The 27,141-nt window shown below is 39.7% G+C and overlaps 1 protein-coding gene across 3 annotated transcripts in view; it reads right to left on the minus strand.

Annotated features, from left to right (window-relative positions):
- Nucleotides 1-269: 269 nt before the first annotated feature.
- The window catches only part of Pik3c2g (phosphatidylinositol-4-phosphate 3-kinase catalytic subunit type 2 gamma), a 309,971-nt gene continuing 283,099 nt past the window's right edge, over nucleotides 270-27,141 (minus strand). For all 3 annotated transcript variants that reach the window (XM_075981920.1, XM_075981919.1, XM_075981918.1), the window contains 2 exons: nucleotides 10,065-10,190; nucleotides 270-715 (listed from right to left, as the gene is read on the minus strand). In XM_075981920.1, coding sequence (XP_075838035.1) covers nucleotides 563-715; nucleotides 10,065-10,190 — 279 coding nt within the window. In that variant the 3' untranslated portion in view covers nucleotides 270-562. The remainder of the gene's footprint in view (nucleotides 716-10,064; nucleotides 10,191-27,141) is intronic.

The following is a 27,141-nucleotide window of genomic DNA, read 5'->3' on the forward strand; positions in this document are numbered from 1 at the left end:
GAAAGGCACTATATCCATGCATGAAATTATTAAAGAAAAAATCTAATAGAAAACCTTAGTTTCTTGACAGAAAAATTATTGCACATGGCTGGATCTCACCAGTTCTCTCAATAAATGTGATCATGACTAGACATGTGGGTTGTACACATATTTAAATTTTAAATCAATTGCAGATGTTCTTAGCTTTCAAATTCATTCATGAGCTTTTTCTAACTGTCATTCTTTAGAAAACATCTTGAAAGTATAATTTTGATTATAACCAGCAATTAAGAAAAAATGTGAGCCCATGTTTGATTCAAAATGTATATTAAAATCAATAATCATTTTATTATTTTGCACATGGAATTTTACATGGCGAATACTCCAATGAGAAAATGTGATAAGAAAACAAGGAAAGAATAGAGAATAAATAGCTACAAAAGACTGGTTTTGATCTGGTTCTCCCGTGTCCTTTATACCCTGCTATCTTCCACAAGAAAGATGTCTTGCTTATGTAATAGAGGAAATTCGAAGTTAAAAACATGCAGTGTGTGATCAATAATGCATATGCTCATGGCACTGGTCAGATGATACTGTTCCCTAATGGGTACCACTTTTCTTCATTGAGGGGAACACTGCAGAGTTGGATGTTGATTGCTCCCACAAATACGGTCTTGCTCTTCACAATAAGCATTAAGACATGGCCTTGGAGCTCCAAGACTTCATCATATACTACCTGCAAATGGAAAGAGAAGGAATGTATAAATCAGACATGATTGAATGCATCTTTCTTTTCAATATTGATTTTAACTTTTAAAATGATGCTAACATCTTATACCTTGAAGGTGATAGGCTTATGTCAAAATATTTTATTTCCAATGTTAACCCTGAAGAGGCTAGGCTCATAATGGAGTTAAATGACTACTTCTCCAAGAATCTTAGCAGTTTCTGATTTCATAAAAAATTTCCCCCTCCAACTTCAGTGATTCTGTCAGTTATTCACTAGGAATGCAGTCAAATATTCTCCGCCTCTACCCACCCTTGAACCTGTTGACTGTCTCAGGAGCTCCTGTGGCAACAGGGGCTTGGGTACCACACTGTGTGTGAGGAAAGACAAGCCAGTTCCTATGTTTTCACTGAGCTGCTTAAACAGAAAAGATAATATTTCCTTGCACGTGTGATGGAATCATTTCATGATTACTTCTTTTATTTAAAACTGCATGACTTTTGATTATGAAATCCATGTTTATCCAATCAGTACATATGAGGAAAAAAATCTGCCTTTCTATCTTAAAAAGATAATCACAGTTAACATTTTGATGTTCTTCTAATATATATATATATATATATATATACACATATCCACACAATTACTTGTTTTTTTAAAGAAATGAATATATATATATTCATGTGATTTAATTTTTTTCCAGGGCAGTACAGTCATTATAATGAAAGAGCTGTTGAGGCCAAGAGATATTGAAAGTGGGGTATGGATGAAGATGTTAATTATGAGATGTGAAAGGAAGGGAGGCCTTGAGTGGAATGCTGACACGGTTGTCAGGGAAACGTGTGACAACACATTTAGAAGAAAGAGTTTGACACAGTGCTACAGATTTGCTGTTTACAGCCACATTACAAGGGTCTCTCTGTATATGCAAAACAGGAGGCAGCTGGAGAGGAAGGTTCTCAGAGAGCTGGATGGCCTCCCCTGTGCCTGTAGATAGGGTTTCTGAGGAATTGCATAGTGTTGGCATCCCATTGTCATCCGTGATGTCATTAAAGACTGGGGTTGAGGCCCCAAAGGTAATCCATTGATGACATGTGTTGCTCATGATTTCTTTCCTGGTATTGAATAAATAGAAGTTATCAATGACATTTGGTTCAAGATCAACCTGTTTTCTTTCCTAGACAAAAATTTACTTATTAAGTCTAAACTAGCTCCATCACGGGACATGGAATGCTAAGTTACCTAGTCTCCTCATCCAGCTACTACATCCTATACTTCTGTTCCACATGGAAAATTATCTTCACTTTTCGAGTATTTCTCTTTGAAGTATGCCAAGCCAGATGTGGGGTTCAGGGATAATGAAGGATTTTAGAGAACACTTCAAACATCCCCCAAATTCACTCCATGTAACTCATGTTCTTCCACTGTAGCTGGATGCTCAGTGCTTCCCAGAAATCTATCTAGAACTTCAGGGTAAGTGGCCCCTTATTCCTTCCACAATGGCCCCCTTCAGCTTTCTAACTTCTTCTCCCCATCCTTTTCTGTAACATTTCAATAGTGAATTCCTCGACTGTTCACAGAGAGAACAGACAATGGTCCTTCAAAACAAGGAAAGCGCTGCAATTCCAGGCAGCAGGTCTGGGGAAAGGTATGGCTCAAGGACTCTGTGAATCATACAAATCAATTCTAAAAAGAGAATTTTTCAACAAAATATAGCAATAAGTTATGTTCACATGAATCTCTCATCAACTGAGAACCTTTGCATGTGTTAATAATAACACTAGCCTGTAAGCACTGTAGAAAATAATTGATGAATGAATAATGCAAGCTTTATGCCAAATATTCAACACTCATAAATAAACTTAAAATATCTATCAAATACAATAATAGAGGGATATTTTTTGGCATCACTTGGCTAAAGAATATTCTTCTAGACAGAAGTGATTCCCCCATGCACTCAGAAAGTAGGAAGTCTCAGGAAGTGATTTTGAAATTTGCTATTTTCCGCACCAAATGTAAACCCTAGGACATACAAAGCGTAAGTTACTTGGTAGATTTTAACCCCATAATGCAAATCATTTCCTTAAAGTGACCAAAGTTATAGCATTGATGGTATATAGCTCTTAATTTTTCTGAGTACCCACAGTGCTGATTTCCAAAATACTCTTTTACCATGCAATGAATAGTTGGTGGTCATGCGTTTCTTATGATGTTTTCACCAAATGACTTAATATGTCTTGATATAAATTGAATAAACAGTATATATCTCTTTTAATTAAGTTTTATAGTATATACATACTTTTTTTTTACCCATAAGAATGAGGCAAGTCTTCAGTTACTCTGACAAATACAGAATTTGTGGGCTTGGAATTGGCACCTCAAATAGAAATTTTTGAGTGTAATGAGTTTCTATTAATTCATATAAAGGCATTCACTGACATTATTTGACACAAGGGCCTAATAAATAATGCTAAAGTGCATTTTCATGATTCTGGTGGGAGAGTAATAAAAAGGAGATCAGTGTGTCTGTGCTAGTGGGAAGACTATCAGGGAGGAGAGCCAGCTCAGCACCCCGGAGAACAAAGAAGTGTGAGGGGATACAGTGTCCTATGGTGGAGTGGATGTGGGCTTTGGGATCAGTCACATCTGAGACTGAATAAGTTGTATGTTGTCTGGGCCTCAATATCATTTACATATGTAGGCACCTGCCATTTAATGAAAAGATGTATCCTGAAACTTATTCTTTGGCGACCTTTGTCTTCTTGTGAAGGTGACTGCGGAGTTGCAGGTGACAGTAATTTAGGGGAGCCCTGTCTTATGCTGGACCAATCCTCTGAAACTTGAAGAATGTGACAAACAACTTTTCTCATCTTGTGAACATCAGAAGAGTTGGGGCTGGGGAGATAGCTCAGCAGCCAAGACAAAGACCTGAGTTCCGTCCTTAGAATCCATGTGAAGAAAAACTAGGTGTAATGGGATTCAGTGGTGTCTGGTGTGTGAGGTCTTTCTATATATGTATTGCTCTTTATTCGTTATTGAATAAAGCTGTTTCATTGGCTATGACCTTGTGGTGATACACAGATTAATAGAGATGGGTTGATTTAAGATGTAAGAGCTAGATAGAAATACACTTAAGCTATTGGCCAAACAGTATTGCAATTAACACAGATTTCTGTGTGATTATTTCCAGAGTCTGAGCGACCAGGAAACAAACAAGCAATCTCACCCAGCACATGATTTGAAAAATACATTACATACATACAGATGTGCATGCACATAAGTACACATGTGTATACATACAGACAGACAGCAGACAGACAGAGACAGAGAAACAGACAGACACACACACCAAGAGAAAAAGAAAGAGAGAGAGAGAGGAGACAGAGAGAATGACAATGATGAATGAATGGTTCTGGCTTGCTGACTGGACCTAGAGCACTATCTTTTTACCCTCACCCCCTTTCAGGTACTTTGCAAGAGAGCTGTAGGTAGAAAAGGCATATAACATGCGTGTCCTGTCCTTTCTAGCATTTCCTTTAGAATGTTTCTGATAATACTCCCTAAACAGGACAGTGTAGGAACACATTGACTACAACCATGTTATTCTGTTCCAGGGTAGAAATTCTACCTTCATTATGATTCCTCTAACAATGACGGTTTTTAATCAGATGTTAGAGGCAGCTGAGCACAAAGAACAATGGTATAAGGGCTAGAATTACACACAACTCTGTTTCTCAAAGCTGTCAGGATGGTGCCTTAAGCAGCCTGCTCCTGACCCAGATGCACCATGGGATTTCGATAGACTTCACAGAGACTGCTGGCAAAACCTGCTAAGATGCATGCTGGGAAGTGTCAAACAGACAAGCCGGTCCCTGAACCAAAGCTTTGGTAATTGAAGGGCTGTGCCTCTGCCACTGGACAGACTCCTTGAACTAGGACTGCCTCTGGGAGGTTATGAGTAAAAAAAAAAAGAGGAAGAATTATTTTAGTGAAAATTTTGGTGAGACATTGATATGCAGCATCTTATCCCCTTTCTGTGTCTCTGAGAGATCTACACAAAGACCAAAGATGAGACCAAGGTCTTTTTCTCTCACTCACAGTATGCTACGAGGCCTTGGGGGTTAGAGGAATCCTAGCTGTAGTGAGTGGCTGAGGCAGCGGGCGTGCTTTAGATGAGGTGGAAGAGCAGAGCTATTTCAAACCCGTGGGTGCCATGTGATAAGCCTCTGAGCTCTTTAATGAGCACTGGGTCTCCTCTAAGGACATCCATTAGGGTGCCCTTGAAGATGCACAGAAATAAAGCAGAGGCTTGTCACCTAAAACTGGATCGTCTTTCACAGTCGCGGGCAGGAGAAAATAAGTTAGCTGTAAAGTTGAATTACGTTTTGTGCATCTTTTATAAGTGTCGCTGGATTGATACAGATGAAGAACATGACACGAGAAAACCTGGAATCTTGTGACCTATTTCTGTCTGTGGCTCTCTAAATTCTACTGGCCTCTCACTGTCCCCAGACTAGCCTTGATCTGCTCTCTGATGCCCACGTTCCTTCAGGTTTCTGCTGGGTTGGATTCCATGCACACTGGGTTGTGCAAATGTGGACTCTGTTATTTGTTAGTCTTTTAAAATGTGTACAAAATACAAACACTGTGTGTTTGTACTTTAGGCTGGCTTCGGCTGCGTAAAGGAATTGTAGTGTATCACTAGGTCACAGATTTAGGAAGAGCTAGGAGTATTTCAAAACAATCAGAAAATTTATGTTCACACCAAGAATTACAAAATATGCTCGCACATATGTACTTACTGCTGATTTTATAATCCATTAAGCTCTTGATAACTTAACTTCCAACTTATTAGAATAATACTGACTGTCTAGTGACTTTTTGTTATGTGTTTCCTTAGATTGCAAACACTGAATTGTAGTGTAGAGACCGAGACCTACTGTCCATTCATTCTTCCTTCCTCCCTTTCTCCCTCTATTGTTCCCTTCCTTCTTTCATCCTCCTTTTCTTCTCTCTCTCTCTTTCTTTTGCAACAGCTATAGATTTGCTTATGTGTGTGTGTTTTACAGTTTCTGTGGCAGCCAGAAGAGCATCTCAGATATTGTTCCCTAAGCACCATCCACTGAATCCAGTTATTTTTAGATAAAATATTTTGTGTGTATGAGTGTGTGCCCAAATGTATATGTGCACCATATGTGTGCAGTGCCCATGGAGGACAAAAGAGGGAGTCATATCACTTGGAGCTAGAGTAACAGACAGGGTGAGTCACCATTTTGGTGCTGGGACACAAACGTGGATCTTCTGAAAGAACAGATAGTGCTCTTAACTATTGAGGAATACCTCCAGTCTTCTTCTTCTTTTGATACAGGGTGTCTGGAAAGCTTCTTGATAGTAAGGATACTTGATAGATTGTATTCAAGTAAAAAAAAATAGGTCCCATATTGTTGGACATGTATCTTTAGTTGTAAGCAGAGTGGACATTATAAATAAGACATCAAAGTATCTCTACTGATTTAGAGAATCCCTTGTGGGCATGCATGTATCCATACTAATGCTTTATATAAATTTTGCACATATAAATAATATGTGGATACATACTAATGCTTTATATGCAGTTTATACATATATAATCCATGTATGCTTAATAATACTTTATATAAATTTTACACACATAAAATTCATGTCTACATATTAATGCTTTATATACAGTTCACACACATGTAATGAATGTATGCATATTAATGTTTTATATACAGTTTATGCACATATATAATGCATGCATGCTAATGCTTTATATACATTTTATCCACACACATATAATGCATGTTTACATACTAATGCTTTACTTACTGTTTACATGTACATATATAGTATCACTTATAAAACTACTCGAAATATTTAAAGACAAAGCTTTTTGAAGTCACTAAGTATTAAAGATATGAGGGGAGAGGAGACATTTCCCTATTCTCAGGAAATTTACATGCTAGGTCTAAAGGTTACCAAGTATAAGAGCGGGAGGGCTCAGTACTCACAGGTCACAGCAGCAGAAAAGGGCAGAGTGGGATGACTGGCTGGAGGGGGTCATCAGGACCATGTGCAACTCTTAAGTGACTCAGTATGGGTTACAGTGACTAAAAAGGCTAGGCAGTGACTCTGGGTTACCAGCTTGCTGGGAGTCAGAATCACCATGGAAACAAGTCCCTGAACATGCCAGGGAAGGAATTTCTAGACTAGGTTTCCTGAGGCATGAAGACACACCCCGAACGTGGGCAACACCACGACCATCTGCCCAGAGTTCCTGCTGTCATGCCTTCCTCGCCATGATGGATTGCATCCTCCATTCGTGAGCCCACACAAACTTTCTCTTGAGTTGCTTTTCCTATCTACATATTTGTCACAGCCAAAAGAAAAAGTAACTGATAAAAAGCCAATTCCAAATATTATAAATTATACAAATCCATTGATGTAACATTTAAAATGATAAATTCATAAGGATAGAGATTCAGTCCTGGTCAGATACAGACAGGTTGTCTTTGTAAGTCTTGGATGTCTCTGTTCTGTGGCTTGACTGTGGGATCAACTAGGTGACTCAACCAATGCTCAGAACTAAACATCTATACCTACAGAAGGGAACTTTCAGGGATGCTAAAGTTAGAATGAGCTATTTGGATCATACCAATGACAACTTCCTGCTGTCAATACAAACTACAGCTATGCTAGCTATAACACTGGAGAAAAGATCATGAGATCTGTATTATTTCTTCAGACTGCACACTAATATAAAAAAAGAAAGGAACACTTGATGATATTCTTCCACAGGAAAACAGAGGAAAAATTACTGACTTAAAATTTAAAGGATGTGAATATCACATTTAAAATTTTGGCCATCAATTGGAAGTAAGGAAACTTCAAATAATTTAAATGAATGAGTGATGACTATGTCTGGGCAACACCCTAGGAAGAAATCTAGAAGATTTAATAAAACTATTTCACAGAACTGGTCCTGATGGTACAAGCATTTAACCCCAGCACTTGGGAAGTAGAGGCAGGTAGATCTCTGTGAGTTCAAAGCCAGCCTGGTCTATGTAGCCAGTCCTAGGTCAGCTGAGGTTGCATAGTGAGATTCTGTCTGAAAACAAACAAAAATCAACATTTTGGAGGAGTAGGAGAGCAAGTTTGCACAGGGACCTCAGAGAGAAAAAGATGACTGGATTCAAGAGTCGGACAATGCTCTAGCCACAGCGGCACAGCTTTGTGCGAAGGTGAACGTGTGTGTGAGGGAGAAGGCAGTGTCACTAGAAGGCGTCTTTTGAATTTACACGCAATTAACCCTCTCAATATTCTAACACTAATGAGGAATAGGCTCAGGTGATCCCACCCCAATCAGAGGGGCTGCTGGGATAGAGGAGTCATTTCCCTCTGGGGGTGGTGTGGTCACACTAGTGGATAGCCCCATACCTGTGTGCATGTAGACTGCACTAACTGGACACACTGAGTTATAAAATATATACATGTTCAAGACTGTCAAAGAATAAAAGCTAATCCCCTACCCTTCCTAGGAGAGACCATCTTTTGAGATGGCAGAGAAACAAGCCTGTCTTCCAAGTGCCCAGGAGAACTTCACATGACATGCTCCAGCAAAGAGGACGAGGAGCAGGTCCAACCTTTAGAGATATTAGGTGTGGTGTGCATACCGGTAACCCCAGCACTTGAGGTAGAGGCATGCGGATGAGAGCTACACAGTTATCCATGGCTGAAAAACAACTTGCAGGTCAGTCTGGGTCCTGTGAGAAAGCTGGGGTTTGGGGAATCAGTACAGATACAGCTTACACTGTGATGGTGATAGAACACTTGGGAGTGTATCCAGACTTTACGAGTCTCTGTCACCATCCTTCAGCATCCATGGAGACTGACAAGGAGGTCAAGGGAATAAAACATTCAGAGTTTAGGAGTAGCCGGTGTGCCTCACCCTGGGCACTGTAATCTGCAGCTCATTCGTAACTTCTCAAGAAACACACATGTGCCACGGTGATTCTTAGGAAGTTCTGACAAAAATGGAATTTGGAGTTGCTACCCACACAGTTTTCAGACATTTTTATTCCATCAAAGGTTGATTCAATTTCTGTATGCAGATCCTTGGGTTACTGAAGGATGTTTTTGAAGGGGAGGCAGACCAGGGTGGACTATGGAACCTTGGCAAACATTTTAAGAGGAAGAATTTGCAACAAGTGAAAACAAGATGATGGTCAGAGAAAAAAATTGAAAGAGCATTAAGGAAAGGTGGAACTTGGAGGCAGAGTGGCCTCCAAGAATCAGGGTACCTTACTGACAGTTTGCACCTGCAGCGGGAGAAGAGCCTGAGGGCTCATTGCATTTAGTCATCAGGAGTCTGCTAATACCACTTGAGTGAAGCCTTACCACTAAAGGTGAGAATCTACACAGCAAAGCATTAAAGGGTGAAAAGAAAGCAGTGCATTGAGAACAGCTTGCATAAGTCAATGGCATGAGAGTTTGGGGCTGGTAGTAAGGGAAATAAAGGTTGCTCAGAAAGGCTGAGATATGATTCAACAGTGCCATTCTAGCACTCAGAGACGCTGAGGCAGGAGGATACCTGCTAGTGTGAAGCCTTGACTGCGTAGTATGACCTATCCTCAAAACACAAAACAGCTGAAATAGCAAGGGAAGATGAAGATGCCTTTGTTTTCAGAGATTTCTGAGCAGACTGTGTGGTAGAACAAGCAAGCAAACAACCGTGTCAGAAAGGAGGAGGTCCAAGAGAACAAACGAAGGGAAGTCGTCTTAGAAAGAACCTGAAGACTGGATGTGCTATCTGCAGCATGCTGTAGCTTTGATTTATGTTTTGTATGTTTATATTTTCTTTTTCATTTTGTCAAAAGATTTTAGGAGACTCACTGTTCTTCACACAAGGGCTTGTGATAGAATAATTAGGTAAAGGAAATCAAGTGCCCCAGAATAAGGCTTAAAAGAATAAAATGAACTTGGGAAAGAAAATACAATGGAAAATACTGGGAAAGTGTTAGTATTCAAAATGGCCCTTCCTTGCCTGCTGGAGGTTGGCCTATCAGAACTTTAATAGCCGAATCTGTATTTTCAGGTTCCCATAGCATCTAGAACATTGTTTGGCATGGTAGGACTATTTTTGACAACATGATTCCTTTATGGAACAATGCTTCCAACTACTAAAAGTTCTCCATACTTGTGTGTGAAACTGAAACAAACAAACAAACAAACAAACAAACAAACAAACCCAACCCAAACCAACCCAACCCAACCCAAACCAAACCAAACCCTGGTAAGAAAAGACAAACTACCCAGACAAGTGATAAGGCATACTTACAATTTCATTGTAAGTGGGGTCAGTGCATTTTGGAACAGACTTTGTTTTCCTCTTGCGAACTTCTCTGGGATGTGGTAAAAGATACATCTCAACATGGGCACTGGGCGCAGAGCCATCTGGAAGATGCTGCAAAGAAGAATGGCTATAAATATTAGTGGTATCACTATCAAGGAAAACAAATACCTGGATACTAAGTGGCCAGACCAGAGGTGGGTTCTGGAGTCATTAATGCTACTCTGGTTCATTAGCAGGGAAAAGAAGAAAGAAAAAAGGAAGGAAGAAAAATACTTGGCTGCTAAAAAATAATTTCAACCACAATGTCAAAGATATTTTCTATCTCAAATTGTTATGTGAGAGAATAGAATTCAAAAGCCCATCAATTACAGCTTATATTTTAGACTGAAATCTAATTTTGTATTTTTACAGAGAGATGAATATCAGTCACAAATGATGATAAAAATTAAGCATTTTGAGAAGATGTACAGTACTGAGGAATCTTTTAAATATCAAATTTAACACACATCAGCCCAAACAGTGAGATGAATCCTTTAATGATCCAGAGGCATCTCTGATGATATCACATTCGCATGAAGTTTGATCAACATAGATTCAGAATACACCCACAAGATTTTAAGTAGCTACAATTAATTTATGATCTAAGTGACTGCCAAGTATATTAGAGAATTTTTTTATACAGTGGAGTAGTATGCCTGCTGAACGGCCTGCCTGAACAGCAATGTTGAACTGGGACTCTCTGGCACTCCCACCAGCTCCTCCCCTGCAGTCCCTAGTGTTTATTTTTAAGTTCCCATACCATATAAAATGGTGTTCGGTGCACAGAGACTATATATTAAGACTATCAGGGTTTTTTTTTTTTTGTAAAGTGTGGCCAGCGTCTGTAGATTGTTTGGGAACATCTGCCTTTTATTCAAATTTATTGGTTATTATTTTCATTTATTATTTTTTGTTTATTAACTTACCTTTTGTAGAGTGAGACCACCATTTTCAAAAACAAAATAACTTGGAGAAAATGGATCTTATCACTGTGATCTTGATGAGATGGGCCTTTAGTAAAGAACTCAGTGAGAAATATTCATATGATTTAAACCGAAAAATGATTTAAAAATCAAATACGAGAGATTGAAGGTTTATTCTCATTATTTATTGTGATTATTTACAGCAATATATTATAACATTCAACAAATATTATTTAATACTTTAAAATCAATGTCATTTACACCTTCTCCATGGGCCGGGTAGTTATGAATTGGTCCAAATGCTCAAAGTCCCGAGCTCCTGCTACCCTGTCCTTTGCCCCTACCCAGACCTCATGTCCTGCAGCACCAGAGTTCCTGATGAGTTTTTATTGCTGTTGGGGACTGCCCCTAAGACCTGTATGTGCAATGAGTCCCATCTCTACTCCAAACTTTCATAAGACTGATTAACAAAGAAAGTGATGATCAAGGCCTGATCTGCAGATACAGCTCTCTTTAACCGGTAGGCATCATCTTGAAGGGCAGTTCTGGGATGACTCTGAAGGACAGTTGTAAAAGGAGATCATTCAGTGGGCAGAACTTCAAGCAGGGAGCACCTGCTTGGTTACTCTGCTTGGAAGGAGAAATGGCCAGATGTGTTTGTGTACCACCAGCTCCTGGGCTGGAGCCAATGGCTTGGCTGCATGGTCAGGAAACTTGGAAAGAGCATGATTGCAAACTTGGTGAAAAGGAAATTTGAACAAGAGGTGTGTGGATAGAATTCTTTGACTGGGGAAAAAAGCCAAGAATGTATTTGTGATCTGTGCAAATTACCATCTGAGAATGATGTCCTCAGAGTAGGACGTTAGTAGTCAAGGGCATAAAGATGCCCCTATCCATTTATACTGATTACTTCTTCCACCTCCCAATGAGCCTGTGAAGAGAGTGGGAATGGTGGGTGTGATGAAGGTTTTTAAGGTCTCGGCAACAAATCTTCCATTCACCAAACTGACCAAGTGTTGTATAGCAATTTTCTCAGAACTGCAACATTCGGCCAAGGAAGGAGGCTGCCAGGTTCCTGAGGCCCAGGAAGCAAACTTCACATGTTTGGGAAAGCGTCTAGATTCATGAGGTTCCTCCCCTACTGTTATAAAAGCAGAAAACCACTGTGGGGGAAGGAGATTTTGACCAAGGTAGTTGGCAAGCAGATTTTGGTCCTGTAGAGCCACCGACAAGTGACACAGAGAGCTCCAGCAACATAACTTTCATATGTCTTTACCCATGTTGTGGTGAAGATTTTCAGTATGCCGCTGCATTTGAGTAGCCCATGCTCCTGCAAGTAACTAACCCCAGTGAAAACCCATTAGTGCACCAAATTGGACTTTGGTGCATCCTTTACTTTGGAGTGTCTGGGTTCCAAATCTAGGGTGAAGAGACATTTGTTTTGTGTCTTTCTAGGAAAAGCCTCACATAAAACCAGGCTATGTCCATGGTGGTGTGACCAATCTGCCCAGAAGGGAGAAGGCTTGAATCCTGAAAATGGCACCATTCCCTGAGCCAAGCAGCTGCCTGGTGGCAGGGATATTGATTTGGGCCACTTCCACTTTGGAAGGGCAATGTTCCCTTTGTGTTGGGATAGATAGGAATGATAAAGATTTGTATACAGCACTGTGGTTTTCATGCAACACTAGTCCTGACTACAGGACTCACTTCAATAGCAAAAGAAGTGAAACAATGGAATCCACTCCTTTTTATAATGTTTCTAAACAGCCTAAGATGTTTGTCATTTATAGAATGGTTGAGTGACCTTCTGAAGACTCAGTTACAGCTCCAGGTAAGGGATATTGCCTTGCTGAGTTGGGAAAGTCTCCCCAGCATGGGTATACCTACTATGTAGCATCCAATACATAGAACTGTGAGTCTCCTATACCAGGTTCATTGTTCTCATGGTCAAGTGGTGAAAAAGGGACTGGGACCTCTTACCAAGATACCAATGACCCACTTTTAACATTTTTATTTATTGTTGCTACATGTTATGTTCTCTTGGCCTAGAAAATCATTTTCCAGAGAGACATGTTTCTACCAGAAGACATAATGGTAACTCCACTGGACTGGAAGTAAAAACTGCCTTGGGCTATGCTATTCATTTTATGTCATAGTATTTAATCTCCAATGTATTCAAAAGATTAAACATCAATCCTTATTTGATGCATTGTGCACATGCATGAGTGTGTGCATGCATGTGTGAGTGGTGAAGGGGGTGGACAACATGCCTAAGTGCACTCGTGAAGAGGTCAGAGGAGGACACTGGGTTTTCCCCCTCTCCTGTTCCCTACTTGATTTTTTGAGACAGAATCTGCACTGACCCTGTGGCTCATCATTTTCTTTACATTAGCTGGCCAGGAAGCTGGGTACACAGGTGTGTGCTACCATGCTTGGGTACTGGGAATCAAACTCTGGCCCTCTCTTCATGCTTACATGTTAGGTGAGCACTTTATTGACAGAGCCATCTGTCCAGCCATTTTAAATCTCCTTTTACCTATTCCCTTCCTTTGTTTTGTATATCACTGGCTTATTTGATGACACTCTCAAACTGATTTCACAACACCACTTTCCTTCACACGATGTCTGGGGATCCTTTCCCTTTGCCTGAAGAATAAACTGAAGTGACCAAACTGTGAAAGCCTTTTCGTAGTAGCCTCCATCAAGTGCCACACTCAAGCTTCTGGTTTCTATTTCCAAATCAGTGTCCTTGAGAGGATCCTTAAAAATCCTGGAGTTTTCTGAACGACAGGAGACCACAGGTTTCAGTGTGAGCCAGGAGTGCTTTAAATGTGAGCATCACGCTTCCCTTGTCATTTAAAAGCTTTAAGTGCAGACATTGATTTTTCGGTCCTGCAGAGAAACTCTCCTTCCCGTGTAGCTGTCTTCTCAGCATCAATTCCTCTCCCCCTTTCCACTGGTATCGCATCCTCTTCCTTAAGGAGCTCAAATAATTTATTACAGGCGTCACCAGCTGTCTCGCCATCAAGCAATTCTCCATTTGCTCTTTGCCCTTATGTTTATGCAAATTAACTTTTACTTTAAAATCATTACACAATTCTGACTTGTTTATCTTTCACTTTAGGATTTTATTTTTATTGTTTTTGACTCTGATTGTCTTTTGACCTTCACAAAGACTGAACAGGGACCTGGAGAAATGCCCAACCCCTCCTGAGCAATGGGGAGGTTGACTCTATTCATGGTGGGCCGTAGTAAAATAGCATGGCTCCTTTCTTTTAGAATTTTGTCTGATGTTTCTAGAAAGTGCTCAAAAGGTAATATGAAGCCTTATCAGTTTTGTTTTTGTGGTGCATCCAAACTCTACGTATTCTAGGCTTGCAATTGAAATTGATCACAAACAAGGAATAGCCGTAAAGCCTTTCTCATGTGTGTCATCTTAGGAGCTCAGAAGTTCTTCCCTGGGAGACCCCTCTCATTCTACCCATCTCCGCATTCCTTTGTACTCTTTTTCCTATTACTTATACACAATTTTTTTCACAGCACCTTATATGGCTCATGGATGATAAACATGGTCACCAGCTGAGAGTGCTAATTGGGAAGGTTCTGGAAACTTCCTTGTCTTGGGCCTAGCTGGAAGAAATGGGTCACTTCAGGGTATGCATGATAGTGTTACATGTGTTGTACCTCTGCTACTTGTTGAGATGATAAACTTTGTCCTCCCATGCTTTCCTGATCTGGAAGCTCTATTTGCGCATAGCCCAGACACAGAGGAGCCAGTGCCCATGAACTGAACTCCCCTGAAATTCTGGGCCCAAGTCAACAGTTGTGTGAGACATTTTGTCAAAGCAATAGAAAACTGATGGATACCTTTAACCCACCTCCTTCTGTAGATTCTTTAGTCTCAAATGGAAAGCTTGAAAGTTTTACTGAAAATTTGGCTTCTCTTTACCGTTATTTCTAAATAGATATGTTCTTTTGATTCCAACATTCTCTCTAACATGCTTGGGAGTTAGTAGTACCAAAGACAGAGGTGTCTGAGGATGCATTCTGAGAGATGAACTGTCAGGCGATCCTAGCATTTTACAAAGTTTTTCACAGTGAGTACTTCCACACAACTAGGTATTGTCTACTATACATCTACATTGTACAGTGTAGCATACTACTTTGTGGCTATAAATTTGTACATCACTTGTAAGTGACTTCACAGCCAGTAACTTAGTCAGACCACCACTTTTCAGAAAAGTAACTCATAGAGTTGCTTCAGCATTAGCTGAAACCTGTATCTTTTAGCACTGTAGGATCTTCAGGGGAACAACAAGAATTGAGCTATTATGTCTGTGCTAAAAAATATCTTCTTTTCAGATTCCCCCTAAGGATCTGCTCCAAGGTCTTGAGGGTCATTGTCTTTTTAGAGAGATGTGCATGGCAGTTTCCTAGGTTTGCTTATCAATCCTGTCACAAGTCTTTGGGGACATTCTCACCATTAATGGTTAATGTGGGTGGACCCAGGGAACTGTGGACAGTGCTACCCTTAGGCAGGTGGTCCTGGGTCACATAAAAAAGCAAACTGAGTACAACATGGAGTTAGCATGCTATGTTCCTTCATATTCTCTCTCTCTCTCCCTCTCCCTGTGTGTGTGTTCCAAAATAGGGTTTTATCATGTAGCCCTGACTGTCCTGAAACTCTATAGACCAGGTTGACTTTGAAAAGTTCTCTGTTTCAACTTCTGCTTTGAATTACTTCCTTGAGTTTCTGCCCTGGCTTCCCACTGTGATGGGCTATAAATTTCAATGTGAGATAAACCCCAGGTTGATTTTGGTCACAGTGTTTACCCGACCATTAAAAGCAAACACGTGCTCATCTAGATGAGTGGCTGAGTGAGCGGTGTGCTGTGGGACATTCTTATACCCTCTCTTTCTCTCCTACAGTTTTGTTTCCATTTTATTTTTTGCTTGTGGAGTAGAAAAGATGAATCAGAAAGAAATAAACATGGTCCTTTATTCTTGTGGACTGGTTGTGGTACTCACATTTAATTGGACAGATACCATGTAGAGATCCCTATTGAAGGCAGAAGGGGGACTCATATTATCATTAACTATTCTCCACAGATGAAATCAATGTCTCAAATACATCTGCTATTGTTTTGTCACCATACATATGTGTTCCTGTTAACGAAACTTCAGTGTTTTAAAAATCACTTCTTCTATGAGTTAGGTGTGGTGGTCCATACCTGTAATTCCTGCCCTGGAGAGTTAGAGGCAGAGGGATCTTGAGATTGAGACTAGCTTGGGGTCCATGAGACTCTGCCTCATAGCAACAAAATAAAAATAACAATAATAGAAAGCAATGCTTCACTTAAAGCTTTGAAAAATACTGTATATTCCATAAATTTAATACGAGCACGCATTAAAAGGATTTTAGTGATGCCTGATGAATTATTTGAAAAACAGTCTTAGAAGGCTGGGAATACGGGCAAAGTAGTGCTTATTGGCAAATATGTAGACCTTCGTTTAGATGCCTAGACCCTACAAAATAAACTGGGCGTTGTGACACATGCCTGTGACCTCACTGCTAGGAGATGGACTCTGGAGGTTGGTGGGGATTGACTAGCCAGATGGCTATCTCATGAGCCCCAGGTTCAATGAGAGCCTCTGTCTCAATAACTAAGGTTGGAGAGGAAGATATCTGATGTTGACCTCTGACCTCCACACGGCATCTATCGGCATACACACCATCATACACCTGTGCACTCCTTTACACTCTTCATAAGTAATTTTTTTAAAAAAAGTGCCATTCCATTCTAAAAGAACAGAATGAAGTGTTTCAGATGACCTTAGAATTTATTAGTAGGATTTTTCTCCTTAACTCAAGAATGAAGCATAGGCGATGAACAATGTAGTTGAATTTAAAAGGTGTGCGTGCATACTAGTCTTTGTTCATGATGTTGATGTCTAACTGATCTGTCTGTACGTATGTGTTCCTGTAGGCCATGGCACACATGTGGAGGTCAGAGGACAATCTGAAGGAGTAAGTTCTTTCTTATCATTCAAGTCCTGGGGACCAAACTCCAGGTGGGCAGTTTTAGCAGAAAGTGCCTTTACTCACTGAGGATCTTGCTGATCCTGGACCACTTTCTTAAAATAATGCACAAGTTAGTATTGCTTATTTCATTGGAGGTTTTTTTTTTCTATAGACTTATATGAGTCTATATGAAGAAAGTAAAATAATTCAGGGTGCTTCTAGATCGAGCTTTCTAGGAAGAGCGATGAAGTTGCAGATGGCTTAGAGTCATCAGACACTGTGAAGCCTTTATTACGTTAATCTAAAGCTTAATTGTATTTAATCCATTATTATCTTTCTGATGAATAATTTATGAGAATTCTCCATCATTTTTGAACTTAAATGCCTCCAATCATTGAATAATGTAAGCTTCAGTGGAAATCAACTGGCCATAATTAAAATATGATAGAATTTTCAAAGCCTGAGTTAGGTGCCAGAAACATAAGAACATGGTAAAAACATTTTCTCGTCTGTCTACATGCCTGAAAAACTGGAATGTCTATGTCCAAGTCAGTCATCAGATTAAGTGCTGTGTCACAAACAACAGCTGAAGTATAAGGCAGAAGTGTCTGGTACTCTTTTTTTTTTAAACTTAAATACTATAATCATCTTTCCAACTCACATGTGTTGGTCAATATGAATGGAATGATTTCAGGTTCTCATGAATTAAATCAGGATGTTCTCTGCTTCATTTCACACCAATTTAAGCCTTTTCATGGGCTCATATTATTGATTTTCAAGACTTACTTTTAAAAAAAGTTATTAAAAAGTCTAACTTTTATGTATTTACCATTTTGAGAGGGCCATGATCAAGCAGAGACAAAACATCAGGATACTTTGTTAGTTTTCTTTTAAAAAATAATTATTTAATATTATTTTAAAATTAAGTATATGTGTATGCCTGCATGTGAATATGTGCACATAGTAGTTAGAGAATTCCTGCAGCTAGAGTTACAGGCAGTTGTGAGTCACTCCAAGTGGTTTCTGGGAAACAAACTCTGATCTTCTGTAAGAGCAGCACAAGCTGTTCTCTTAACTGCAGAATCATCTCTCCAGTGTCTTCAAGGGCATGAGCCACTCATTGCTGTGATCACTTCAGCAGTGTGCACACATTCTTGCACACGCACGCGCGCGCGCGCGCACACACACACACACACACACACACACACACACACAGAGTGTGTCAGTCGTCAACCAGTCTTCTACATCTGTGGATTCTGCGGTTTCAGCTTGGATGCAACCAACAACAGATAAAAATTAACTTTTAAATTGTGCCTATGCTGAAAACATGTTTTCCTTCATGATTATTACCTAAATAACATAACAGCTATTTCTATAATAGTCATACTATAGTTAGCATTATAAGCAAACTATACCATTTTCTGTGTGGGTTTCCAGAAAAACTATATCACTTAATATAAGGGAATAGGATTTTCAGGGGTTTCCTGCAACCAAGGGATGTTTGCATTTTAAAAATATTTTACCTTTAATGTCTTTAACAGCTCACAGAAGTCAAACTCCGATATATTAAAGACCTTTTTTGACCTAATACATACCAATCACATTGCTTCTGTGATGTAGGTGGGTCTACTATCTATCTGTTGCTTTCATTGGTTAATTAATAAAGAAACTGCTTGGCCTTTGATAGGACAGCAGTTTAGATAGGCAGCGTAGACAAAACAGAGTTCTTGGAGGAAGAAGGCAGTCAGCCAGATGTCATGCCTCTCCTCTCCAGGCAGTTGCCATAGATCTCCTCTCCAAGATGGACACAGGTTAAGATCTTTCCTGGTAAGCTACCACCTCATGGTGCTACACAGATTACTAAATATGGGTTAATCGAGGTGTGAGAGTTAGCCAGTAAGAGGCTGAAGCTAATGGGCCAAGCAATGTTTAAAAGAATACAGTTCTCATGTAATTATTTCGGGTGTAAAGCTAACCATGCGGGCGGCCTGGCTCTGGGAACGCTGCCTGCCACTCCTTCAACAGAGTGGCTGCCCAACATGCTAACAAACTCCACATAAAACCTGAGAGAGCTTAATTTTAAACTTCTGAAAACAAATGAATTAAGGAGGGATCATTAGCCAGGCAGTTTAGCTGAAGGGACAATCCCCAAATTCAGTGAAACTCTGTCTCAGAAAAGATGGAGAGCAGCAGAGAAAGGCACCAGACACCAACACTTGGCCTCTATATGTGCACATATCTATGTGCACATACCTGTGCACCCACATGACAACCAGCCCAGTCTACATAGTGAGATCCTACCTACAAAACTGCTGTGGAACAATGGTCTTTTATCCTGTTACTTGTATTATTTTAATAAAACACTGATTGGCCAGTAGCCAGGCAGGAAGTATAGGTGGGGTGACCAGGCAGGAAGTGGAGGCAGGGCAATGAGAACAAGAGAATTCTGGGAAGAGGAAAGAGTCAGTCTGCAGTTGTTCACCCAGATGTAGAGGACACAGTTGAGAACACCTTGCTGATGAAAGGTACCAAGCCTTGTGGCTAACACAGACAAGAATTATGGGTTAAGATGTAAGAATTAGTTAATAAGAAGCCTGAGCTAATAGGCCAACCAGTTGATGATTAATGTAGACCCCTGTGTATTTCTTTGGAACTGAATGACTGTGGGACTGGGTGGGACAGAAACCTCTGTCAACACAATGCAATGAAGCAAAAGAAGAAGAACAAAGATACATTTGATACAAAGAAAAGTCAAAGTCTAGAAAAGATGTATTAGTATCACTCAAGAGAAAACTGAACCATCTATATCACAATCAAGCAAAGGATGAGAGTAGAAAGTGCTATCAGGAACAATGATAAATGGTAGTAATCTAGAGAATTTAATTCAAATGCTCATGAAGGATTATGTGTTTGCATTTGGAAATTTTAACACCCGTCTCTTAGTAACTCATAGAGCTAATGTATACAAAATCACTAGGACAGTCGAAGGCTTGAGAAATTTGATATTAACAAGCATGACCTAACTGACATTCACCAAGCTCCTCACCAAGTAGTGGCTGTGCAGATTCTTTACAGCCACACCTGGAGCATTTGACAAGCTGCACTGAGTGCTCTCAGTCAATCTAGAGAGACTCGGATCACGTGAACTATGTCCTTGAATTGCCTTTGGATCCTCTTACTTCTCCCGCGCTCTTGCCGGTATTCTAAGACTTTACCACCAGGTATGAGGCTGAGACCAGGGTTTTGGTGCACACTGAGGAAACACTTTTCCAGCCTCAGCACACACTGAACTACAGGCCCAGGCCCTAGTTTTTGGTTTATAACATCCTTAAGATGTCCTTAGGAGCAACCATCATCTCTGTAAGCAAATTTGACTTTCTAAGTTGTATTGATGGATTTGATTCCCAATCAGTTTCTGGAAGTGGGTGGGTATCTTTGCCTCCCTCTTTCCCTCAATTCTCTGACTCGGGACCACAGTGGAATTAAAGTAGATATTGCAGACAGCCCTGCCTCTGACAGTTTTCTAAACAGTTGGTAACAAAACAATGCATATCCAAATAATTCACAAAGATGGAATCAATTAGAATAATTTTAAACTGAAGGACAATGGAAAACAACATACCAACATTTGGAGGCTACGGCTAAAGGGGTGCTCAGAAGAAAAACTGCAGCTCTAGCTACCTGTGCTATAAAGGACAAATTATTTCATGATGTTGCTTTAGTTTTTATTAGAAAACTTGGAAGATATAAAACGGTAGCTTTTTCGTTTGTTTGCAGTTTGCCTGCTTGGGTCTCTCTCTCTCTCTTTCTCTCTCTCTCTCTCTCTCTCTCTCTCTCTCTCTCTCTCTCTCTGTGTGTGTGTGTGTGTGTGTATGTGTGTGTGTGTGTGTTTCTTTCTTTTCTCATGTCTTTGAAGATATTATCTTTGCTCACAAAATCCCAAGTTGAGGACTCTGTTGTTGGATACTTAGAAGATCCTGTGCTGCCATCCAACTTCTCTGTTTTTCAGGTGGTTTCTTCCTACACTACTTCATCTTTCCTGGTGCTTTCCTTTTTTCTCACTGTTTAAAAATGTCCTTCTGTTCTTCTGCATTTGGTTTCAGTATTTGAAAAAGTATGTGAGGAGAACAGTTTCTCCTGAGGGAAACAGTGAAGAAGGAAGGTCCAAAGAAGAATGCAGCACTGAATATCCCAAGGAACTGGGGTGAACACAGCTGAGGTGTTAGGCAAAATGAAGACCCATGGGTTTTGGATTTGAGTTTTAACTCAGAGTGTACACGAGCTCCCATGCAGTATTTTAGTGTTTATGCTATTAGTGAAGAGTCCTTTAACGCACTGAAAAATGGAGATATTCTTAAAACACTTGCAACTGAGTTGCAATACATGTCTGGACACCCAAAATATAGTGGTAGATAAGAATGTTTGACAAATTTAAAATTGGACTTATTGTCTTTAAGTATTTGCTTGTGAATAAATCTGTAACATTTTTCTATTCTATCTCCTCTGTGGCTTGTGTTATTTATGCCCTGTGTTTGCAGAATCCCAAGAAAGCTATGAATGTGAACCTCTGAGTGTGTTTTTTTGTAACTTAATTCTACAGTTTCTTGAGTGTGAATTTTGTAGATGACATTGTCATGTAACAGTGTTAAAAGGTTGGACATGTCTGAAATACTGAAACAAAGGAAAGAATATCAGAGCAACTAGTAAATAATTCACAGATGAATAGAAAATATTGAATAGCATTTAGAGCATAATAGACATGAAAGGGAACTGAATGGATTTGTTGATAACTATGTATAAGAATAATATAATTGAAAGACGGAATATAAGTTAGAGTGAAGTTTTAGTCATTCATTAGGTGAGGGTGACACAGAAACTAAGTAACAAGTAGTGCCAGAGTTAGAAAAGGTCTTTGTGGAAAGTAGAGGAGCAACTTGGAATTTTTGAGACGAAAAGATATCAAAGTATAAATGTCCTTTAGACAGTTAGAAATGTAAAAATGGAATTCAGAGAAAGATTAAAAATAGAGATTTAAATTTGGGGGGAATTTCCTATTATCTTTGAAGTCACAATATATTAAAGTAGGAGATTAGTTTCAAGATTAGCTTCAGTCAGGAACCTAAATATTGAAAGGCCGATAAGGCAAGATATTAGAAAGAGTATTTCAAAGGAAATTTTGAGAACATATGGACAGCAAAGTCTCATAGACACCTGGCAACAAAATAAAAAATGAAAACAAAGATTAAAGCTGTTGGTATTAAAAGGAGATTGATGGTAATAAGTTCATAGAAAAATGGAGGATTGATTTCTTTGAAAAATAATTGGTCATCATTCAGGATTACAAATACACTCATCAAAGTGTATAAAAATCAAACTTACAAACTTTTAGATTTTCTATGTGGCAAAAAACTCACTGACTGAAAAGAAGTCAAGAAAAATCATTCTATTCATAGAATGTAGCAAAAACGTAACACTTAGGTATAAACTCAAAAGAGGATGTTAATAATGATTTCTAAGAAGGAAGACCTTGGAAGGCCCTACATGGTTGGGCAAACATCCCATCAACATTAAGCAAATGCCCACAATACCAAGGGTGCTACACATTCAGTGGAGTCTCTAGGAAAATTCCAATGACATTCTTTGCAAATCCCTTCTATTCCAAGTCAACATTTCAATGAAAGCACAAAGACCTAGAGTTACTAACAATCCTTATCAGAAAGAGAAGTGCAGGAGGTATCCCAGCGGCTGGCTTCAACTGTACCACAGAACCATGGTGACAAGAAAACAGCAGGTTAGTTAGGGCACAGAAAAAAGAAACCCTCACAGCTACAGCTATCTGATTTTGATAAAGCTATTAAAAATATAGGAAAGATCTGAGTATTGAAGAGACGACTCAGCAATTAAAAGTGCTGGCTGCTCTTCCAGAGGACCCTTGTTCAGTTTCTAGGACCCATGTCAGGAGGCTTACAACTGCCTGTAACTCCAGCTCCAGGTAGTATGACACTCTCTTTTGGCTCCTGCAGGCACCTGAACTCAAGTGCACACACACACACACACACACACACACACACACACACACACACACACAGAGAGAGAGAGAGAGAGAGAGAATTTAAAATAATAATAAAAAATAGGCAAAAAACAGATTCTTTTAACAAGTGGTATTGGGCAAAGGGAAAACAGTAGCTAGAAAGACAGTGGTTAAGTACACTAGCTGCTGTTGAAGAGGGTCTGGGTTTGATTCCCAGCACATACATGATGGCTCACAATAGTCTGTCCCTCCAGTTCCAGGGAACTTGTCGCCCCTGTCTGGCGTCTATAGACAATGTACATGCATGGTTCACACACACACACACACACACACACACACACACACACACACACACACACACACAGCTAAAAACACTCACACAGATTAAAGAAAATTAAAGACTGAAACTAGATTGTCTCTCCTGGCAAACAAAAATCAGCTCACACTATGTAACAGACCCAATGGCAGACCTAAAATGCTGAACCACTAGCCGAATACAGGAGGAACACTCCAAGATCTAGGCATAAGCAGCGACTTTCTAAACGGATCAGCAATAGCTAAGAAAATAATGGGAAAGATTTCCAAATGGGATTGCATTGCATTTAAAAGCTTTGGCACAGCAAAAGAAATAAGTAGAAAATACAGACTGTAAACTAGGAAAGAACCTTAGCAAAGAACTCATTTGTCAGGGAATTAATATCCAAGCTAAAAAACTGAAAAAAAAAAACAAAAATGCCTACTTCAAACAATAAAACTGGCAAATGAATGAAAGAGACACTTTTCAAACAAAGAAGTACAAATGACCAATAAGCACATGAACAAAGCGAAGTGTCTTTTGTGAATTGGAAACACATGGGCTTGTTTTTGAGATGGCTGACTCTGTTTTATCTTTCCTTCATAAGCCAGCGTTTCCTCCTGTCTTGTGTCCTCTGAGATCATTGCCCAGCCAGGCAACTCCTGTGTGTTGGGACATCACTTGCAGCTCATTCTAAACAACTTCTGACTTGGTGTGACAGAGAGACATAATGGGGAGATTTAGAACCACTGGCTCATCCTAGTGGTAACTTCGAGGGCCTGGGAATATTCAAATTGGGTCAAAGGGACACAAAGAGGAGACACTGTGCACACCAGGAGAGACTCTGATCTCAGGAGGATATGCACATGGGAACACTGCAGAAACAGTGGGAAGAGTATCTAAAACGGGGAACCTGGAAGAGCCCTAGAGTTTTACAAAATATTTCAAGTCCAAATGATGATAAAAGTTTCTGTGCCATACAAGCTGAAATATTGTTAGATGTCTTGACCATGCCTCTGTATAACTGCAGCCATTTGTCGGCTGTGATCACTAGAGTAACTCATATTATGCTTTTTTGAACGAGAAAGGATATTTTAAAGCAGTTTTGTTTGAGTCTGTGTTCTCACAGGAGGAAAGGGGTTCCTAGAACAAAGCTTTGAAGATTTAATATAAGATAAACAATTCCTTTCATCAAACTTAATATAATACAACAGGAGTTTGGGCATAATAATTCACTTTAATATTAATATAAAATCAAGCACAACTTCTGGAGTCTGATTGCTTTGGTACATGAACACATTGAAAGATTTAAAATTAAATAACAATTAGGACTGGAAATAGGCAAAGGAAATAGTTTAATAATTTGTAGATATTTTTGTGTCCCCCATATTAAAATATAACCTATTTTCAGATGAGTGGGAGAAATAATGGTTTAGCAACACTCTGAGGGCAGCAGAGATGGCTCAGCCGTTAAGAGTGTATACTGCTCCTGTATAAGAACTAAGTTCTGTTCTCAGCACCCACAGTGAGCAATCCACTACCTCCTGTATCACCAGCTCCAGAACATCAGATGTTTCTGGCCTCCATAGACACCTACACCCATGTGCATCTAAATACACACACACACACACACACACACACACACACACACACACACACACAAAATAAACAATGTCTGAAACACGCAGAGAACTTTGGAGATGGCTTTCAAATTTGAAAAGAATCCTAGCTATCAGTTGTCTATATGAGAAATGATCCGCTATTTGAAAATAGTATTTGACAGATTTGAAGCGACAACTGAATAGGATTGGAGGGCTGTCTTTCATATGACAGAGGACTCACTGAAGAGATGACAATGACATGTCTGACATGTATGTCTGGCCCATCAGTGGGTACAAAGGTCCTGGGGCAGCAACATGCCTTCATATTCCAGGCAGAGTAAGGAGCACTGAGGCTGGGATGGATGGAGAGATTGAGGTCAGAGCCGAGGTTGAGCCTATCAAGCAACTAGACGTGCACAATTTTGGATGACATTAGGTATCTTGATTTCATTGTACATCAGATGAAACTTCAAAGGCCTCTGAAGAAAGAATTGGCAGGAATGGGACTTTCTTCCCACAGCAGTATTAGAGCTACTGAATTTAGTACAGATGAAAAGCAACAGGGGCAGAAGCAAACAAAACTTTAAAAGGATAGAGCGATGGTTTAGGTGGGGAATGATGGTGATTTGAAGCAATGCAGATGGGAAAGTCTGAACTTCTGGGTTTATGCTACAAATAAATAGAATCTCCAGATAGGATAGATGTATCTTGTAAGAGGAGTGGAATTGAATGGCTAAAAGCTTCAGCATGTGTCACTTAAAGGCAGAGAGTGAAATGGTGATGGACAAGATGAGACTCGTGCTTAGGGGGTAGCTATCAAAAGTTGGATTTGGAGCGTACTGAGTTTGAGATGCTGATGGGAATTTTGAGAAGCCTTCTAACCAGCTCTGGATTTGGGGAGAACAATGAAAAAGAGGTTGTAAAGAAAATGACAAGAATTGGAAGTTGTGAAGCTAAAGGTAGAAAAAGAGAAGAGATCTCAAGCTGAAACTTGGAGTTATGACTTTCTCCATGTCAGTAGATTGGGAAGGAGAAAACCCAGAATCACCATGATGGATGCCTGTGTAACCTTAGTGCTCTGGAGGCTGAGGCAGGAGGGTCATGGCCAGCTTGAGGGCACATAGTGAGTTCCAGGCCAGCCTGGATGCATAGTGAGAACCTACCTCAAAACAGAGCAAACAAAGCAAAACAAACAAGAAAGACTAAAAGCAGAGGCAGGAAGTAGATGGAGAGAGAGCATTGAGCCAGTATTGATAATGTTCTGTGGGCACTGACATCACACAGCCATGCCCCTTTGAACCCTCAGGGGGACCTTGTGACTGTTGGCTCTTTACTCACTTTTTCTCCGTATCTCATTCTAGCGCTTACCACCTATTCTTCCTGGCTTTGAATGGCCTCATTGGTAGGCTTGACTTCGTGAGTGTAAAATGCATTTTTTTTCCGGAAACTGTCAAATGTAATTTTGAAATTCATTGGTTGGATGGACTAGGTGACCAACTTAGTTAATATTGTTTTTGATCAAAAATTAGGCATGGCCATTGAAAAAAGTCATCCAGATCACTGTGAGATTTGCATGTCAGATACGAAAGCAATTTCAACAGGCATTCTTCTAAATTGTTTTGAGTAGTGAAAACATTACTGAAATAAATAGGTCATTTCCAAGGGGACTGTTTTCATGGCTAAAAAGTAGACAACAAATTTATATAAACTCTTTAGACTTAGCACTATTTCTTACTATTCTTTTTGTCACATGATGATATAGATGATCAAGAGCCATGAACACACATGTAGCCATAAATTATATTTGACTTAATCCTCATGTTCCAATGTAAAAATTTCTGGAGCAACTGCTACTCTGATTTACAACAGTTTTCTTACTTGAAACAATGGAGGGTAATTACTTCATTTTGAGACAGAGATTTTTAGTTTATCAGGCTGGCCCCAAATGTGCTACATAACTGGGGATGACCCTAAACTTCTGATACCCCTGCTTCTGTCTCCCAAGTGCTAGGATTTCAGATGTGTGTTACCACGCCTGCTTTAGGCAGTGCTGGAGACTGAACCTCGGCAAGGACTCTATTGATGGTGCTACATTTTCAGGAAGTTATTTTAATAAATAAAACATCTACTAAACCTTGAAAGTATATGTTC

This window comes from Microtus pennsylvanicus, chromosome 8 (assembly GCF_037038515.1).
Source record: "Microtus pennsylvanicus isolate mMicPen1 chromosome 8, mMicPen1.hap1, whole genome shotgun sequence".
Classification (NCBI taxonomy): Eukaryota; Metazoa; Chordata; class Mammalia; order Rodentia; family Cricetidae; genus Microtus; species Microtus pennsylvanicus.